The 20,590-nt window shown below is 51.3% G+C and overlaps 1 protein-coding gene across 1 annotated transcript; it reads right to left on the reverse strand.

Moving 5' to 3' along the window:
• Window positions 1-464: 464 nt before the first annotated feature.
• On the reverse strand, window positions 465-20,376 carry PHLDB3 (pleckstrin homology like domain family B member 3). Its single transcript, XM_082862078.1, has 16 exons — window positions 20,279-20,376; window positions 19,447-19,811; window positions 18,606-18,788; window positions 18,245-18,382; window positions 15,175-15,303; window positions 14,768-14,926; window positions 13,656-13,766; window positions 13,411-13,494; window positions 12,987-13,097; window positions 7,087-7,186; window positions 6,845-6,950; window positions 6,674-6,761; window positions 6,363-6,419; window positions 2,841-3,060; window positions 2,147-2,232; window positions 465-858 (listed from the first exon to the last, which is right to left on the reverse strand). The coding sequence occupies exons 2-16, from the start codon at window positions 19,678-19,680 to the stop codon at window positions 724-726; spliced, it is 1,941 nt and encodes a 646-aa protein (XP_082718204.1). The 5' UTR covers window positions 19,681-19,811; window positions 20,279-20,376; the 3' UTR covers window positions 465-723.
• Between the last annotated feature and the right edge of the window lie 214 nt (window positions 20,377-20,590).

Consider the following 20,590-nt stretch of genomic DNA (forward strand, 5'->3'; position numbering starts at 1 on the left):
GCTCAAAGGGGGGTACCTGATCCAGCTGAGGGAGTCAGGAAGGGCTTCCTGAAGGAGGGGACATCCCAATTAAGACGCGAAGAATAAGGAGCTAGGTGGTTAAGGGAAGGGCAGAGGGAATAACATATGTCACGGCCTGGAGGGCAGGAGCCTAGGAGTTCCTAGAAATTGCCAATAGCCCAGTCACGTCCAAAAGGGTGAAAGCAGGCGGGCCCACAAACTAAAAAAACAAAATTGCCACAAGACTAAGGACGCATGCCTCCCCACACCCCCGCCCCTCCCAGCCATGACCTTGGGGTTGAAGGTCTCCATTCCTAAAGGGTAGAACAGCTAAAGGATGCATGGTCTCCGAGGTACCCGTAATTCAGATGTCCTGCCTAGGGGTCGAGGGGTCCCGTACGCCTGTGCTGGGAACCTCAGCAGTAACCACTGTTTTTCCTCCAAGTTTAATTCAGTATCACAGGAGCACCAATAAATAGTTCCTTCCCGCCCCCGCAATCTTCCTCCCACCCAAGGCAGAGCCTCAGCGGCTGGCTTCCGGTCCGGGAAGACACCTGCAGCCCAGAACTGCGCAGCTCAGACCTGCCGAACCGCCGAGCCCACAAAATTCCCGGGAGAGTTCCAAAGGGGCTGGCCCAGGATTTCCAGCAGTGGGCGTGGCTTCGAGGCAGCGCGTGCGGGGCAGAGCCTCGCTGGGATGTCCCCCTGAGAGGGTATGTTCACTCAGGGGTCGTGGTTCTCGTCAGCCGCTGTCACGATGACGTCCATCCAGATGCGCATGGCTTCTGGGCTTGGCGCCGCCATGTAGAAAAGGCGTTCGTAGGTTTTGACACAGAACGTTAGGCGAGGGTTCGGGCTCTGGAATAAGAAGCGGAGTGGAGATGGTTATGAGTCCACCCTAGTTGGAATCCCAGCCTTAATATTTGTAGGCTTTGTGGGGTTGGGCACGTTATTTACACTCCCTGAACGTTTCCCCATCTGTCTTCCTAAATGATGCTACCTACTTCGTTGGGTTATGAGGATTAAATGAATTAACACAGGAAGGCGCTTAGAATTATGGGAGCAAGAGGAATTCAAAAAGAGGATGGGGGCTTCCCTGGTGGCGCAGTGGTTGAGAGTCCGCCTGCCGATGCAGGGCACACGAGTTCGTGCCCCGGTCCGGGAAGATCCCACATGCCGCGGAGCGGCTGCGCCCATGAGCCATGGCCGCTGAGCCTGCGCGTCCGGAGCCTGTGCTCCGCAATGGGAGAGGCCACAACAGTGAGAGGCCCGCGTACCGAAAAAAGAAAAGAAAAGAAAAAAAAAGAGTACGGACCCATGTCCCAATCCCCCAGCCTACCTTCTCCTATATTAGAAATAAATACAGACATTCAAATTTCCCCTCCCCACAAAATCTAGGTCCCCCTGGTTTGTAACTGGGAAAAACCTAGTGTCTACAACCTATTTATTGAGTACCTAGTTGCCAACCCTGAATTAGGTAAATCCTTTACATCCATTATCTGTTTCTAACCTTCTCAACTCTGAAGAAATGGGCTGAAGAGTGCCGATTCTGCAGGTGAGAAAACTAAGGCTGGAGAATGGAAGTCACTTTCCTGATGTCCCACAGCTCGGATTCCAGACTAAGCTCTAAAAAGCCACAGTTGCTCTCCAGAGCTTTCTAAACATTGTATCAGTTTCTGGCACTGCACTTTTATTTTTTACTTATTTTTATGCACTTTTATTTTTATAAAAGTTCCAATTCCTGCGTCCTCCGGGGAAAAATAAATATGATATGACACCATGGGGCCCATCACCATTTGGCAATGATGGGCAGATGCTAACGAATGATCGTCTCCTTTAGATGCTCCCAGGCTGCCTCAGTCCTCACCCTGCCCAATTCAGACATTTATTCTCAACTTGGCATCTGCGTTTGCCAAATTTCTGCTCTAAAACTTTTGCTCCAAGAAAAATATCAGTGGGCTGAGAGCCAAAGACTAAGCTCTTGATTTTTGGTCCCTGCAGTGAAATGATCTGTTGGTTTCCTGTGCTGGATGGAGTACCACTGGATGGAGTAGGGGCTGTGGGTGGCCTTTCCCAGGGATAAGATCAGGCTTGACAGCCGGGGCTCCAACCAGGAGGGCAGAGCAGCACCAAGCAGGGGCTTCACCTTGAAGGCGCAGCGTAAGTGGTCGTAGTAGACTTCCTCGATGGCCTGGAAGTAGATGACGCCTTTGAGCTTGGTCTGTTCTTTGTCTGATGGTGGGAGGTGAGGGAGAAACAGAGCCAGTGAGAGGTGTGTATGGTGGGGGGAGCAGGGGAGTCACTGGGCCCAAGTCCCGAGACTGGGGTGGGGGTGCGGAACATGGTGGCAGAGTCTGTAGGTCCCTAAAGTACTGTGGTTGGGAGGTGAGTGCATGTTGACGGGAGACTAGGAAGGAGACTGGTGTGGTGACTGGACAAGACCGGAGAATGAGGTCTGGGGAGTTGGAATCCTAGGTCCCCTAGTGCCTTGGCCCCTGAGAAGGGCAGGGACTCAAGGAGGGATTCAGCAGCATTGATTTTCCTAGAGAGGAAGGAGGAGGGGCCTGGAACCCTAGATTTGTGGGCTGGGCACTGGCAATGCTCCTCTAGGGTACCTTAGGAAAATGGGGTCTGGGGAGCCAGAGTGGTACAAAACTGTTACCCACATTACTGAGGAGGGCTGGATCACTAAAGGGGAAAGGGGCTGGGGATCCAGACTCGTGGGCCTGAGAGAGAAGGGGGCTGAGGGTGGGATGCCTAGGTTTCTGGGGTGAAAGTCTGTTGTGGTTTCTTCCAGGGTCCTGGGGGCCCGGGTCCCAAGGCAGCCGGGGTGGGCTTACCCGTGTAGTAGGCCAGGCGGCGGGCCTGGCGGTCAAAGCAGAACCACCGCTTCCTCCAGGTCTTGATACGACCTCCCATCTTCACCAGGGGTCCGCGGCAGTAGCCCCCAGACACCCGTATGTGCGGGCAGCTTTCCGGGTTGTGGCCCCAGCGTTCCAGGTGTTGCCGGAGATCCAAGACCCGAGGGCCAGGAGGGCGGGATGGGGCTGTGGACGGGGCCTGGGAAAGCAAGAGAAGGGGGCAGTCACTTCATGGGGTGGGGGGGCAGGTCCTGCAGCCTGGACGCCCCCGAGGGGTGCTGGTCAGAGTAGCTCGAGTATAAGGCCCGGCACAGCCTTTCATTAACAATGACGATCAAGATGATATTTCCAACAGCTAAAGCGATGAACTGACACTCTGCCCAGGGCTTCACCAGCATCCATTCCCTGACTCCCCACGGCCACCCTCGGGTCAGGGCTACTATGAGCCCCATTTTTCAGATGAGCACACTGAAGTACAGAGAGAGAAAATAATCCACCCGAGGGCACACAGAGCTTCTAAGTGGCAGAGCTGGGTGGCAAACTCAGGTCTTCCTGACCCTAGCGCTTACCCTGAAACACCGGAGATGTGTTAGAGAAGTGATGGACCCTGGTGGGACCCTCATCTACTGTCTCTGTAAAACAGGGACCAGACAGTGAGTGATCAATAAATGAGAGCACTGTTTCCATTATTATTACTATTGTTATTATTCTTGTTGTGATGAAATTGCTGATTATTACCTGTGCTAACAAAACACTTTATAGGTATAATCTGTGTCCCCTCAAACTCTCTTCAAGGGGTAAGTACATCATTGTCCCCATTTTACAGATGTGGAAACCAAGACTCCGAGAGGTTAAGTCACTAGGCCCAAGTCACACAGCCAGAGCTGACGAGCCAGGACTCCCCAGGCAGACTGTCATCTCAGGAGGCCATAAAGGGGAGAAGAATGAAGGTGATCAAAGTGTCTACTGTTACAAGGCCCAGCCTGATCATACCTATTCTTCCCAAATGATCCCTGCAAAGAATGGTATGATCTCCGTGGTCAAACTGAGGCCTCAGACTTCAGCATGCAAGGGGACCCCCTAGGGATTTTGTTAAAATGCAGCCTGGGATTCAGCCTGGGATTCATTCCGGGGTGGGGGTCTGGGGTGAGGGTGAGGTTCTGCACGTCTAACAAGCTCCCAGGGAACAGGGACGCCGATGCTGCTGGTCCGTGGACCACATTCTGAGTATCAAGGGCTGAAAACACTGAAGCAAGGCCAAAGCAAGAATGGATGAGAAACAGAGGTGAGACTCATTGGATGGAGACAGGGGAGAATGAGGAGGAGGGGAAATGGGGAGGAGCCGGGGAATGCACAGGAGGGGAAGGGGTGGTTAAAGGGGAACCCACCAGGGCTACCCTGGTGGCGCAGTGGTTGAGAGTCCGCCTGCCGATGCGGGGGACGCGGGTTTGTGCCCCGGTCCAGGAGGATCCCACGTGCCGCGGAGCGGCTGGGCCCGTGAGCCGTGGCCGCTGAGCCTGCGCGTCCGGAGCCTGTGCTCCGCAACGGGAGAGGCCACAGCAGTGAGGCACCCACTGGGTCATCTCACCAAATCCACACGGTAACACTCCTGATCACCACGTATGGAAGGTCCCACGCTGTGGCTGGCACTATGCCAAGTGATCACCTTGTTGCCTCTCCAAAACAACCCATTATTGCCCCCATTTGACAGACGAGGAAACTGAGGCTTCTAGAGAGGAACTGACTCATCAAGGTCACCCAGGTAGGATGTGGGGGAGCCGGGCCCCAATCCGGGACAGCAGGGATGGGCTTGGGACTGTCAGCTCCCCCGCTGCCCACGCGTGTCACCTCCATGGAACGCCTGCCCCTCTCGGAGCCTCGGTTTCCCTACACTGAAACTACACTGAAACTCGGCGGTGATCACAGCACCCTCCACATGGGGCTGTTTCACGGATGAGCTCGCTGCTGTCAGGCTCCCTGACCTGGTGACTCCACTTCCAGGTGCGAATCCCGGAGACTCACTTGCTCACGGGCACGAGAAGGCAGCTTGAGCCGTAAGGGGGGGGGTAGGGGGGACAGTGCAGTCAACAGGGAACCGTTTAATAAATGATGATGCTACACAGCAGGAGTGCTTCATTTTTAATGAGGTAGAGCTTATGCCTGAAACCGGAAGGCCCCACTGCCCTTCCCAATTTATTTTATTCCTGAACTCTTATCAGCACCTGACGTGCTACTTATTTTACTTACTGATGCTGCTTTTTGTCTCTCTCCCCTGCTAAACGCCAGCTTCTCCAGCTTCACTCTGGCCACTGCTATATAACCCAGGGCCTACCACGCAGTAGGCCCTCTGTAAATACTGGGTTGAAATGAATAAGGATATGCCACATGGTTGAGAGAACCAAAAGCAGGTTGGGAATGATGTGCTCGGTTACAAGGAAAATAAATTCACCAAATATGGTTTGATCGGTGTATGTAGCAAAGTATTAAAAAAAAAGATTTGAATGCTTCTCCGCGATAGAAAACACCTGCACTTCCGGAGGTAAGATGAGGGGAACTTCACTTTCCCCAATTCTGAAGTGTCTGTTATAACAAAAAGTATTCATGTTCTTAGTGTAGGTAGAAATACAATTTTAATAAGGAGCTGTCAGCTAAATCCAGAGTGTGAGAAATTCTACAGGATAAGTGACTTTTCCCACAAATTAATGGCATTTTTTAAAGCAGGGAGGGAGGACTCTATCTCAGGGTTTTAAAAGACATTTTAACTAAATGCAGCGTGCATACTTTGTTTGGGTCCAGATTCAAATAACCAACTATAAAAAGACATTTTGGAGACAATTAGGGAAATGTGAATACGGATCATGTCTCAGAAAGTTGCAGAATAAATCTCATAAACTATGACAGTGGAATTTTTGTTATGTTAAAAAAAACCTTATCTATTGGAGATACATAGTGAGATATGAATGAAATGTCTGGAATTTGCTTTAAAATATTCCACTGCAGAGTGGGAATTAGGTGAGGATTCAGTACAACAAAGTTGGTAAGTAAAACAAGATTCAACATTGATGATCACTAGAGCTGCATGGTGGGGGGGTACATGGAGGTTTATTACCTTTGAATATGCTTGAATATTTCTATAATCAGAAGTCTTTTAAAAGAATCAAATAAAAAAAACAAAAATTCAAATAATATTTGAAAGCCCCAGCACGTGGTTACCCTCATTCTGCAGCAACTGCTGACTCTCTGACACCGGCACCCACTTACAGAAGAGGGAACCCAGGCACAGAGAATGGAGCATGTCACCCGAGGACACGCCACGAATACAGATGACCCTGATGGGAACAGGAACTAGGCCTTTTGAGTTCCCCTTCCACTTGCCAAGCCCAGGATACTTTCCTGTGCCGTTGGAGGAGACTGACAGGGTGAGATAAGACAGGGCAGAGGCCAGGGTGGCAAGACAGACCAGGGGAGTAGTGGTTGGGGAGGGTTAGGGACGGGACTGACCATGATAGCAGGTACAGGGGGGTCTGAGGCACCTTCCGTGCTCCTTCTTGTCCCTTCCTGTGAGTGCAGAAAGAAAACATCAACGAGAATGCTAACCAGTAATAAGTGGGAAAAACGTACTGGGTTCCTGGGTCCTGAGGGAGGAGGGGTCAGGGGCCTGGACTCCTGGGTCTGAGGGAGGAGGGGACAGGGGTCTGGATCCTGGGTCTGAGGGAGGAGGGCTCAGGGGCCTGGACTCCTGGGTCTGAGAGGGGAGGGGTCGGGGGTCTGGATCCTGGGGCTGAGGGAGGAGGGAGGGGCTGCCGTCTCACCCTGGCCTGAAGCAGCCGCTCCCTCTCTGCCACAGCCTGCTGCAGGAGGTGTTCCATACGGGCAATGTCTGGGTGGAGGGCCCCACAACTGGGAGCAGAGAACAGAGACACGCAGGTTACAGCAGCCCGACTTCTTCCCCCCATCTCCCCACCTTCTCCCTGATGTCTCACCTATTTCTGGGGCCACAGTTCAGCAGCTGATAGAGGGGGTGTCTCCCGGAGTCTCTGGCTGAGGACGGGAGGGCCGAGGCCTCCAGGGCTCCTGCGGGGAGAAGGGCTAGGGGGCTGGGATGCTCCCGTGTCTAAGCCCCCCCACCTCTACCCCAACAGAGGCAACCAGGTTCCTCCATCCTGTGCTGCAGGAGGGTGGTTAACGGGGGAAGAGCCTACGCAGGGGAGGGGTACGTACTCACCAGTACAATAGAAGGACAGGGGCCGGGGGGATCCCCTCTGGCTCACTCTCTCTCCCCTCTTCCGGGGCAGGCTTCCAGTCCCCTGGAGGCCAATGGAGCCCTGAAAACACACAACGCCCACGCACACAAGAAAAGATGCTCAGGCTCCACCATGAAGCTGGAGAACTGCCAAGTAAAACCACCGTCTCACGGGCACAGATCAAAAAGCCACTGCAAACGTGATGCTGAGTGAAAGCAGCCAGTTACAAAGGACCACACAATGTAACGTCCAGAACGGGCAGATCCAGGGAGACAGGAAGCGGGTTAGCGGTTTCCAGGGCCTGGGAGGAGAGGGGAACTGAGGGGTGATGGCTAAAGGGTATGAGGTTTCTTTAGGGATAATGACTATGTTCTCAAATTGATTGTGGTGATGGCTGCACAACTCGGTGACTAAAAACCCCTGAGTTGTACGCTTTAAACGGGTGAATTGTAGCATGGGTGAACTATATACCTCGATAAAACTGTTAAAGAAAACCCTAAAAGCCCGCAGTGTTGATGGGAGTGTGCGAAACCCAGGTGTGCTCCCACAATGCTGGGGGCCGTTTTATTGCAACAACCGTTATGGAGGCCAGTTTGGCTCCTTTTTAAAGTCAATGAAAAAAAAAAGAAAAGGAAAAGAAAAACAAACAAAAACAGAAAAGAAAATCAAAATGACAAATGCATAGGTAACTTTGAGCCCCAATTCCACTTCCAGGACTATGTGGAGACACTCAGACATGTGCAAAATGACCTGATTTCAAGGTTAATCCCCAAAGATGCCCGGAGACCACCTAAGTGCCCGTCAAAAGAAGGCAGGGATAAACTAGGGATCATCTGCATGGAGGAAAACTCCAAAGCATATAAAAAGGAGGAGGATGCTGTTTATATCAGACAGAATAACAGGGCTTCCCTGGTGGCACAGTGGTTGAGAGTCCGCCTGCTGATGCAGGGGACGCGGGTTCGTGCCCCGGTCCGGGAAGATCCCACAAGCCTCGGAGCGGCTGCGCCCGTGAGCCATGGCCGCTGAGCCTGCGCGTCCGGAGCCTGTGCTCCGCAACGGGAGAGGCCACAACAGTGAGAGGCCCGCGTACCGCAAAAACAAAAAGAGGGGGAAAGTATATACATGACTGTTTAAATACAGAGGATCTCTGGGAAGACGGGAGACACTAGTAACCCTGGCCACCCCTGGGAGGTGAACTGTGTGGATGAAAACAATGGTGGGAAAGGTCTTTTCTCTGACTCTCCTCCCATGACCTTTGAACTTGGAACAAAAGGAATATTAGTTCAAAAAATAATAATAAACATGATAACCAAATGCAACCTGTGTTCCTAGATCAGAAAATTTTTTTTTCTTTTTTTGTTTTTTGCTTAAAAAAAAATTTGTGGGACAATTGGCAAAAATATGAATCACATCTGTGGACTTGAATAATATTGTCTCAAGGGTAGCTTCTGAATGTGATCGCTGTACTGTTGTTATGTACGAGAATGGCCTTGACCTTAGGTAATAAAAGTAGAAGTATTTAGGGGTAAAGAGGAATCATGCTTCAGAAAAGAAAAATAAACTGTGTGTGTGTATGTGGGTGGGTGTGTACAGAGAGAGAATAAGAAAGCAAATGTCCAATGTGGTAAAATGTTAATCACAGAATCTGGGTGACAGGTATGCAGGAATTCTTTCTACTATTCCTGCAATTTCTGTAAGTCTTAAATCATTTCAAAATAAAAAAAAACTACCAAAAAATGAAAACAAAATTATTTGAGAGTAATCAAGACAGAAAACTGAAATAATTTCTTAAAGAAAAAAAGAGCAAAAACTCTGTGTGGATAATAAAAATAAATAAGTGGCATAATTTGAACACCAGTAGGGATACTCACTGCTCAAATATATGTAATCCACAAGTTAATAATAATACTAAAATAAAAATTGCATTGGTCACCTTGGAGGATGCAGGAGAACCAACTCTATTCTGAAGACAGGAGAATGAAGTGAAACCATTAAGCATTTTCCCTGCATGTCTTACAAAAACCATATCCCTGGGTAACCAAATAATTAATGAAGGCAAGTCCCTCTTTTTTTTTTCTGGCTGCACCACCCGGCATGTGGGATCTCAGTTCCCCTCCAGTAGAAGCTCAGAGTCCTAACCACTGGACCGCCAGGGACCCCCTGGATGTGATTTTCTAGATTCGTATTATTTTAAAACGTTTTTTAGAATAGTGACTAACATTTATCAAGTGCCTAACAGTGTACTTGGCCCTCGGAAGACCATTTAAGCTTATAAAAGCCCTGGGAGTCGGGAAAGTTTCGCTCTGCTTCACAAAGAGGAAACCGAGTCCCAAGTTCCTGTGGTTCTTCACTCTTTCCTGCCTTCAACTGATATTCCCAGCACTCCCCAGCTGAGAGACCTTAGATTGTTGGCACTGAGGGAAAAGGTGGGTAAGAGAGACCCAAGCCTTGTCTCCATGGCGCTCACATTGTAGGAACTGAATGAGCCATCGTAGAAATAAGTGTATCATCAGAAATTGCTGTGAGTGAAGAGTGTGTTATAAAACGGTGATATAAAAAAGGATCACCTTCCAACTGGAAGACCAGGAACAGCCTTCTGAACGCTGGACCTAAGGCCCAAAAGATAAGAGCTGGCCAGGGGAAACTCCCTGAGAGTCCAGCGGTTAGGACTCTGGGCTTTCATTGGCAAGGGCTTGGGTTCGATCCCTAGTCAGGGAACTAAGATCTCACAAGCCCTGTGGTGGGGCCAAAAAAAAAAAAGTTGGCCAGGGGAGACTGAGGGGAAGGGTGTTCCAGGTGGCAGGATCAGCAAGTGCAAAGGCCCTGAGGCAGGAACAAGTATGGAGTGCTGGTGGGTCAGTGCTCCTACAGCTGAGCAGTCAGTACAGGGAGGGGGACGGTGAGAGGTGGGCAGGGGTCAGACCACACAGGGACTTGTGGGCCATGGTGAGGAGACTGGGGGAATCATGGAAGGCTTTTGGTGGGAAGAGCTGAAGTAGGAGGGATGAAGATCACTCTGGCCGTTGTTTGGGGAATAAATTATTGGGAGACAAAAACTAAAATAGAGAAAACCGGTGAGGAGGCTGGTATAGGGTCACTAAAACCAGAGATGAGGGTGGGAGTGGGTGGAATAAGAATGATAAAATTACAATAATACCAATCAATATAACTCTAATCACAGTAACAGGTACCCACATTACTGAGCACCTGTTATGTGCCAGGCATCACTCACACTAAGAGTTTTAATGCATTAACCAATGAATGCTGTTAGTATTCCCATTTTGCAGCTAAGTAAATTGAGGCACAGAGCTGTCTCTAAGGTCAGCCAGCTAGGAAGTGGCAGAACAGGTACTGGAACCCAAGGTACTCTTAGTCATCACATGATCCTGGCAAGAAGGTATAGAATTTGAGAAGGATTTAATAGGACTTGGAGGGAGAGAGAGGAAGGGGCAAGGAGGAGTCATTTGTTAATCCCTGCATTCATTTATCCACTTGTTTACGGTTTATCTGGCTGAGTAAATAAACACTCCCTGGGCTCCTCATGTATCCCGAGGTCCCCGGTCGCTCCCTCTGAGCTGGTGCTAACCAGTCACCCACTTAGGTTCTGAAGGATCCCTGAGAAATCCTCATCTCCCGAAAGGCACAGGCTGTGGAAACAGGCAGCCTGGCTTCAAACCTAAGCTCTGCTGCTTAGCTGGGTGTGTGACTTTGGTAAGTCACGGCTCTTCTCAGGGAGATTCCCCCTCTGTAAAGATTCCCCCTCTGTAAAAATTCCCCCGCTGCCCTGCCATGGCTGATGCAAGGATTCAACAAGTGACCTCATGCAAAACACACAAAAGAGTGCCCAGCACGGCCACCAGCGTCCAGGGGTCAGTGTCTGGCCCCCAGGTGACACCCAGGTGCAAGGTGGGTATGGGAGCCACGCCGGTGGGTATAGGGTCCACCTGGCCTTAGGAGTTCCATGTACACAGGAGCCAATGACTCAGGTAACACCTCTATAGGAATGGACCCAGCTTCCCACCAAGTATTTATAGATATGCAATTTACTTATAAGGGTCATATTTACCCTAAGTCACGTTGCCTGGCAACACAGCTGACCGTCCACCTTTATCAAGCTTCCAGCTAGAAAGTTACAAAAACTCTGCTAACCCTTTACCCAGAAAATAACAAGACCTACTTCTGCAGGTTCTTCTGAGCAAAAAATAAAATTATGCATACATAAAATTTCATGAATATGTAACGTATATTATTGAATTGTATATCCATGAAACAATAATTATATAATATAATATTAGTATATAATAATATAACATATATTAGGTTGAAGCACTTCAAACGGTCAGTATCTGACTGTTTCTCACCTCCAAATAATAGCAACTTCATGTGGCTCGAAGGCATAAGATGGCTTTGAGCAGATCCTGGCCTACGTTAAGCTCTTAAAATTAATATTAATATGAATATTGTTAATATTAATTAATAAGATAATGTTGCATATTATATTAGACAATAGAAACAATTAAATATTATAACAGACAACATTAATTAGATAATAATTGATATTAATTTGTTATTATTATTGTGGGTACAAAGACACACATACATGGATCTTCATAACAGCATTGCTTAAACTGCAAAAAAACTCCAATCACTGTCCTCAGAGGGAGGGCTGGCTCAGTGCCTCCACGTAGAAGTGTGTGCCACACAGAAGCTCAGAGTGGTTCAGAGCATAGGCTCTGAAAACAGAGTGCCTGGGTTCAAATCCCAGCTCTGCCGCATACTAGCTGGTTAAGAAACTTCCCCTTTCTGCCTCAGTTTCTTCATCTATAAAATGGAAAGAAGAACCCAACTTGTAGGGTTGTTGCAAAGACTCAATGAGTGAATCCACGTGAGGCATTTAAAACAGTGCCTGGCATGCTATGAAGACTCCACAAATGTTAACTGTCATTATGGTTGTTATTGTTTATATCATTATTACAGAGCCATTGAAAAGGAAGCGGCAGCTCTAAATGTATCAGTGGAAAACAATCTCCACGACAGAGTCTTAAGCTAGAAAATAAAAGCCAACTAGTAGCTAATAGACATGTTTCTGAAAAAAACATTTACATGATAGCAAAAGAGCTCCCAATTTCTAAGCGCTGGCCCCCTATCCACATGACTGAAACAAAACTCTTTTCATTGACTATTCACCCCTACCTCACACATAGCACTCTGCCACTGTCTACTCTATTTCACTTTAAAAGTTGGTAGCCGGACTTCCTTGGTGGTCCAGTGGGTGATACTCCACACTCCCAATGCTGGAGGCCCAGGTTCCATCCCTGGGTTTCATCCCTGGTCGGGGAACTAGATCACGCATGCCGCAACTAACAGTCCTCATGCCACAACTAAAAAAGATCCCACATTCTGCAACAAAGATCCCGCGGGCCACAACTAAGACCCAGCGCAGCCAAAATAAATAAATAAATAGATAGATAGATAAATAAATATTAAAAAAAAAGTTGGTAGCAACATACTCAATAAATGTTTTAACCCACTAATAAGCTGGGATCCCCGGCTTTAAGAAGATCTGGAGGAAAGGATATTCAAGAAACAAGTAGCTGCCCTGCTTTTGGGGAGGGAGCCAGGGGCCAGTGGGGTGGGGGGAGGAGGCCTTCTTATCAATATGCCCTGTTGGGTGGCTTTTAAAATTTACACCTGGGTAGGCACAGTCCCATTTCTCCAGGGGAGGGGTGGGGTGTTAGGCAGAAGAAAGAAAATGAATAATAAAGCTGGAGGCCGATAAACATTAACACCACTTGATCGGCCTTCCCTCTCCCCCAGGCCCACTGCAGAGAAAGCCACAGTTACCAGTGAGACCCGGGGTGACGAGGCATTGGGGGGGCACCTGGAGAGAGCTGTGAACGGAGAAGAGGCAGGAAGAGGTGGCGGCGGCAGCGTGAGCAGTGGGGTCCTGGAGAACCAGCAACTGGCGATTTGTCTTCTGGGTGAACAGGAGCTGCAGGAGAACAGGTGGGGTGGCTGGCCACTGGAAGGATGCTCTGGCCCAAGCCTCCAGAGCCAGCCCATTTCTTGGATGGAAAAACAAAGGCTCAAGGTCCCAAGAGAGCTGAAATGTGGTCTTGGTGAGGGAGGACTATGGGCAGAGATGTCTGGTTCCCTGAGGAACCTGGAGGCTGGACCTCCTGCGTCCCAGGGGGAAAAGGGATTAGGGGTTGAGAATCGTGGATCCCAAGGGAGAAGGGGGCAGGGGGCCTGGACTCCTAGGTCTGAGGGAGGAAGGGGCTGACAGTCGCATGAAATCCCCATACCTTGGTGAGGGCCTGGCTGGGCTCAGAGAAGTCCTCGCCAGCGGTTCCCTGAAGGCAGTTAAGCTTGAGAAGTCTGCTCCGTTCCTAGGGGACAGCAAGACATCAAGGGCTGCCACGCCTCAGGGTCGGAAAGGGCCATCCCAGCAGCTCTCCCTGATGCCAGGAGACACCTGGGGTGCAGGGAGGCAATGGGATGCCCTAGGGGGAAGTGAGGCAAGTGGGACAGGTGCCTGGGGTGAACTCACCTGGGTCAGGGCCTGAAGGGCCTCCTCCTTCTTCTGGCTCAGCCCCCGGCTCTCAGCTGCCATCTGCTCCCCCAGTGACTTAAGCTGCTCCTCCAAGACCTGGATCCGGCGCTGCAGGGCACCCCCAGAGCCCTGGTTACTCAGCTGCCCCAGGGTCCCCAGGCTGGTTCCCCCAGAATCAGGTCCTCCTTGAGAGCTTGGGGCTTGTTCCACCCCGTAACAGAGACCCTGGCATTTGGGTGCCTGGGAGGGGGTGGGGGACTTAGACTTAACCTCCGTGGTGTCCTCCTCCCCTTTGGGGGGGGTCCAGAGAGACTTGAAGTTGAGTTGGAGGGATGGAGGATCCAAAATCCAGAGACCGAGGGAGACGGAGACACAGAGAAAGTCACCGTTGCCAAGAACAGAGAGAGAAAGAAAGGGAAAGACAGAGACAAACCAGAAGAGATACAGAAAAGAACCAAGACAGACCCCAAAAGACAGAGATGCAGAGACAAGACAGAAACAGCACAGAAACAGACAGAAGCCGTGAGACAGAAATGGGAAAAGAGACAGTGACAGGAAGAAGGCCCAGAAATAGAGGTGGGAAAGGAGACCCACATCAGAACTTTCTAAGCCAAAACCCTGGGAACCTTTGTATTTTTTTTTTTTAACCTTTGTATTAAATACAGTCAAAATGTTGCTTTTTCCATTGGGACTTGTCAGACCCTTGAATGTGAAGCCCCCAGAAAGGACTAGTGAGAGCGTCATTTGGGATGAGGGCTTGAGAGGCAGGGAGCCTAGTGGCGAAGATCTAGTGGGTTCAGATCCCAGCTCTGTCCTTTATGAACTAAGTGACCTTGGAAAAGATTACTTGAGCACCTCGACCTTGAGTTTCTTCACTTATAAAATGGGAAAAAATATTAAGACGTGTCTCCCAGGATTGTTGTAAGGATTCAATGACTCAATATTCGTCAAACGTTTAGGACCAGCACATGGTAGATGCTCAATAAATGTCAGCAACTGTCATTACTATTTTGAAGTACGTGACACAGGGAAGACACGAGGACAAAGAAGGGAGCAGAGGAGACAGAGGGCAACGGCGAGGGAGGCAGGGCTAGCCCAGCCCGACTCACCCTGTGCTGCACTACGCTGGCCTGGAGTTCCTGGACCTTGGGGTCTAGTGCCCGGGCCCTGGGACTGTCCCAATCCTCCTCCCACTGGCTCTCCCGCTCCAGCTGCTGGAATTCCAGGTCCTCATAGGCACGCTGGGCCACATCCAGCTGTTCCTTCATCTGTGGGGGAAACACAAAAAGGCTGGAGGCCTGGACCCCTAGGAACCAGGAGGGTAGTGGGCTGGGGCCGGGAATCCTGGGCAATGAGGGAGGATGGGGCTGAGGATCAAGATTCCAGAGTCCTGGGGGTTAGGGAGCTGGAGCCCGAGCTACTAGGTGGGTGGGGAAGCAGAGGACTGAGGGCCTGGATGTCTGGGTCCTGAGTGGCCTGGACACCGGGTCCCTGAGTGGGTCCTGTGGACCCTCACCTCCTGCACTCCCTGCAGAAGCCGCTCACGCTGGTCTTCCGGCTGCAAGTCGAGCTGCCCCTGGGCCTCCCGGAGTCTCTGGCGAAGACCCTCCACACGATCCCGCTCCTGGCTCAGGTGCCTCTGTTCCTGAATGAACAATCAGGCTCTTAGCCTCCGCCTGAGCCCAGGGAGGGAAACAGAGGCCAGCGGGGGCCAGGCCAGCCAGATCTCAAATCCCTCCCTGTCTGGGGTGTTGGCTCTATGAGGGCAGGGACCCTGTCTGACTGGTTCACACTTACACAGGCCCACCCAGGGCAGGTGTCAAGTAAACAGCTGTTTAAGAAATGAATGAGGGGACAGATGAATGGATAAAGAAGATGTGGTGTATATATACACAATGGAATATTACTCAGCCATTAAAAAAATGAAATAACACCATTTGCAGCAACACAAATGGAACTAGAGATCATCATACTAAGTGAAGTAAGTCAGAAAGAGAAAGACAAATACCATATGATATCACTTATATGTGGAATCTAAAATATGACACAAATGAACTAATCTACGAAACAGAAACAGACTCACAGACATAGAGAACAGACTTGTGGTTGCCAGGGCTGGAGATGGGGGAGGGATAGATTGGGAGTTGGAGTTAGCAGATGCAAACTATTATATACAGAATCGATAAACAACAAGGTCCTACTATATAGCACAAAGAACTATATTCAATATACTGTGATAAACCATAATGGAAAAGAATATGATGAAGAATGTATATATATGTACATATAACTGAATCACTTTGCTGTACAGCAGAAATTAACACAACATTGTAAATCAACTATATTTCAATTAAATAAGTTAAAAAAAATGAATGAGGGAATGAGTGCAAAATGTATCCAGGCTGGGTGATTGATACTGGGGACCCAGAAGGGGGTCTGACCTGGGCCCTGTGCTCCAGCAGGGGACACAGCCAGTTACAGTCTGGGACAATCAGGGCAGTGAAACACAGAGACTGTGGGAACCCAGAACACGGGGAGCAATTTCTACTGGGGTAATCCTAGGCTTCCTGGATGTGAGGATTTTCAGGTGAGTCTCAAAAAAACAGGGAGTATCTGGGAATTCCCTGGTGGTTCAGTGGTTAGGGCCCCATGCTTCATTGCAGGGGGCATGGGTTCGACCCCCGGTCAGGGAACTAAAATCCCACATGCTGTGTGGTGTGGCCGGAAAAAAAAACCCCAAAAAAACAGGGAGTATTTAGACTAGTGGAGACAGAGGGGGCTGGAAGGGCATTCTGGATAGAGGGGAACAGCATGGAGCAAATGAATGGAAGTTGAAAAGTACAGGAAGTGTAGGGACAAACTCTGGTCAAGAAGGGAGAAGGTGGGGTAGAGGGAAGAGATGGGGAGCACAGGTGGGACATGACAGTGGAAAGGCAGGCAAGGTGCAGCTCACATTCGGTTTGGCCCACCAGGCTGAAGAGCCCTTATCCTGGGGCAATGGGGAGTCATAGAAGGATTGAAAGGATCTAGGTGTGGAATCATCCCTCTGGGAGATAGGCTTGAGGGGTTGAGACCAGCTCCTTCATGAGTCCTCCAAGCAATGAGTGAGGTGAGGTGAGGTCTGAGCAGTGCAGATGTAAAGGAAACAGATTAGAAAGAGAGGTTCAGGGAGCACAAAGAACAGGACATGGTGACTGACAGGCTTGGGGTGAGAGATAAGGAGGCACGCAGAGCGAGGCTCAGGACTCTGACCTGGTGGCCAAAGGGACAGTGAGACAGGGACAGTGTGGAAAAGGGAGTTGCTGAGGTCAGCTTTGGATAAGGTGAATGAGAAGGGGCCAGACTCCTGAGTCTGAGGGAGGAGGGGCTGGGGCCCTGGACTCCTGGGTTAGAGGGAGGAGGGGCTGGGGTCTGGAATCCCAGGTCCTGCGGGAGGAAGGGGCATCTAGGAACCAGTATCCTAGGAAGTGGGACACGTAGGTCTACATTTTGAGAGGGAAATCAGGGCTGGGAGAAATATAGGCTCTTTGAAGTAAACGAAGACTCAGGACCCAGCCCCAGGAAATTCCAATATATAAGGGCAAAGAGAGAGTTTGATAGAATTACAAAGTTACCATTTTCCAACCTATAGTGCCAGCTGGTCCAAGCAATGACCACCAATGGATGTTAAAGCCTTTAGGTAAATAACTATTACAAAGGGATCAGACTGACCTCACTGAGGTCTGGAGGACCAGAGACAATGTCCCCCTGACCCAGCACACAGGAAGCACTACAGCACATCTGAATTTGACCCAGCCTCTACATCTAACCAACCACCCGCTTCCAGGAAGAGAAATGAGATAAAGGACACCCCAGGCATGCAACCGGTCACACACTGACCATGGAACAGAAGACTTGGTTTCTCCAACAAATAGTACAGTAAGCAGGGACCATTAGACGTGAAACAATACACACAAGGCATTTCACCAACTACAATATACTGGCCTTTGGGGGACCAGATTCAAACAGCCAACTGTTAGCTGTTTTTGAGACAACCTCGGACCCATGAAAACTGACTGGAAATGAGACGGTGTTAAGAACTTATTAATTCTTCAGGTGTGACAATTATATGGGGATAATGTTTTTTAAAAGGAGTTCTTATCTATAAGATAAGAACTAAAGCATTTACAGGCAATATGATGTCTGGGATTGGCTTTCAAAACTAGGGACAGGGAAGCCAATTGGGGGATAGGAAACAGGAATGGAGGATTAATCCCTGCTGAAGCTGGGGAGCACGCCACCTGGCAGCCCGTCTGACTCCTCTATCTTTGTTAGTTTGATGTTTTTCACAATATGACATTTAAAGAGCAGAGAGAGATGGGGCAAAGGAAGATGAAGCAGTGAGTCAGGCCCTAAAGTCATGGACAAGGAGGGAGGAGGGAAACAGGAAGAGGCATAGGCCCACTCCCCGCGCCCTGCCCCTAGCCCAAGGATCCCCGTTTGGGGAATGGGGATAACCTCAGGGCCCAGCGCCCAGAAGCACCACAAGGAATGTCTATCCAACAAGGAAGGAAACTGAGGAGGAAGACCCAGCAGGGCAAACAGACCTGTTCCCGCTGCTCTTGGACGCCCTTTTCTGAGTCCACCTGCTGCCCCAGCAGTTCCCAGAGCTGCTCCTCCTTGCGCCAGACGGCCACTCGCTCCCCAGCCAGTTCACCCCGAAGCAGGGTCACCTCCACCTCCATCTGCGGAGAGAATATAAGGCCTGGGACCCAGAGGCCTGGGTCTGAGTAGGAGGGGGCTGGGGGCTCGGACACCTGGGTCTGAACGAGGGACCTGTGAATCTGAACTCCTGGATTCGGAGAGAGGATGGAGCTGGGCTCCCGCAGTTGGAAAGGACCGGGAGTCTGGCCCTGCGGGGTTCCCCAATAGTTGGGGGCAGAATTCCCAAGAGGTCTGCAGCCTCACCTGGATCCTCAGTTCCTTCCTCTGACGCTGTAGCTCCCTCACTCGCTGCTCCAACAAAGCCACGCGAGTCAGTGCCTCCAACTGCTGGGCTCTAAGCCGCCGCGCCGCCCCTCGCACCCCTTCCCCAGCCTGAGAGGCTGCGGGTGGCGTGGCCGGGATCTGAACGGAAGGCGAAGCCTCCACCTGCGGTTGAAGAGGGCGTGGTCAGTTGGGGAGGACTCGCCCCCTGCAGTCACTAAATAGGTCTGTTCTCCATCCCAAACATCCCCTCAGGCGGTCTGAGTCGGCGTTTAACTCTACCACCAAGTTCTTTTAATTCAAGGAGGGGAAGGTGCAGGTCCAGGGATCGCTCGGCCCCGGGAGGTGGCCCAGGGGCTCGCAGTGCCCAGGGGCACAGAGCCGACACAAGGATGGTGTTTCTTTTTCTTTATCCAGTTCCCATACTCTTGGCGTCACGTCTTCGAAGGTCCTGCATCTCTTTCTCTCCCCCCGGGTCTCCTTGAGTCTTTCCCCCTTTTATCTGGGCTTCATCTTCCTGACCCAGTATCTGTCTTCCGTCTCTGAATCGCTATTTCTCTTTCTCCCTTGGAGTATCTCCGTCTCTCAAGGTTTCTCTGTCTCTCTTTCTGTTTCTCTGAGCATCTTTGTTTCTGAGTCTGTGTCTCTATCCCCATCTCTCTGAGTCTCTGTCTCTGGTCTTTCAGTGTCTCTAACTCTTTTGGGTCTGTCTCTCAGTCTCCCTGTCTCTGTCTATCTGGTCTTTCTATACCTGTCTCTCTGTCACCCGTTTGGGTCTGTCTCTCTGGGTCCCCCCGTGGCTCTCGCCCTCCGGGTCCCTCACCGCATCGCGGCTGCTCTCCGTGCTGCTGCCTTCTCCCGCTTCTTCCTCTTCCTCCGTCTGCTGCTCAGCCCCTTGGCCGCTCGGAAGCTCTGCTGGGGCCTCGGGCACCTCCTGCTCGCGGGAGTCCTCGGGGAGCTCCCGGGGCTGGGCGGCCCCTTGAGACCGGACCTCCGCGTCGCACTCGGGGACCGCGGGCGGCGGGGTCCCCTCGTCCGGGCTGCTCCGTGTCTCCATGGCCTCTGCGGACTCCTGTCGGGTGGGCGGAGCCTGGAGTTCGGGAGGCGTGGTCCGGTAGCGTGGGGGCGGGGCCCAGGAGGGCTCAAGGCCCCGCCCGAAAGCTCTGGAGAGCGCTCCAGAGGCGGGGCCTAAGAGTTCAAAGGAGGCGACTGAGCATTCCTGAGGCTCGGCCTGGAGTTTCTACCGGCGGGGTTTGATGGCTCCTAGGGCGTCACTCCCTCGGAGGCTTGACCAGAATTTGAGTCCGGGGTCCTAGTCCGCCCCCTACCGGCCTCTCCCTGCTATCCAGGTGTCGAGCCTTGTACTCTCCCAGCAGCCCCGCACAATCCCTTGGACCACTTTAGAGGGACCCCAACACCTTCTCCTTCGCGGACTCAGGAGTCGGGTTCCGCCGCGTCCTCTCTGGAGCCCAGTAATCTCAGCTCCGACCCCACTGTGCAAGGGAGCGGGCCCCCTGCCGCCTCACCGAGGGATCCAGGAGTCGGGGCTCCTGGTCTCCCTCTGGACGAACCAGGGGCCTTGAATCCTCGGCTCCTCCTGGAGCTAGATTCCAGAACTCCAGCCCCCTCCACCACCCAAGCCCTGGCCCCCTCACCGGCTCAGGCTTCGGCGCGCTCCCTTCTGCGCTCCGGCGCTGCAGTTTCTGCCCACTAGACAGGTGGCTGGAGAAGAGGGAGGAGAGAGAGGCTGCTCTGTCCCCCTTCCCAGCAGCCCGGAAGTGGATGGGGACAACAGGTCCAACAGCTCTCGAGGGAGGAGGGAGCGACCAGCTTGCCCCGCCCGCAGCCGCGGCATCCGGCCATCCCGGCCCCACCCTCGGAAAGCCCAGCATGACGACCCCCCAACTCTGCCTCCAGCACCCCCATTCCTCCCCCCTGGAGGGCCAGGCGCCTTGGTCACCTATGTA

The sequence above is a fragment of the Leucopleurus acutus genome (genome assembly GCF_964270905.1).
Source record: "Leucopleurus acutus genome assembly, chromosome: 20".
NCBI classification, from domain to species: domain Eukaryota; kingdom Metazoa; phylum Chordata; class Mammalia; order Artiodactyla; family Delphinidae; genus Leucopleurus; species Leucopleurus acutus.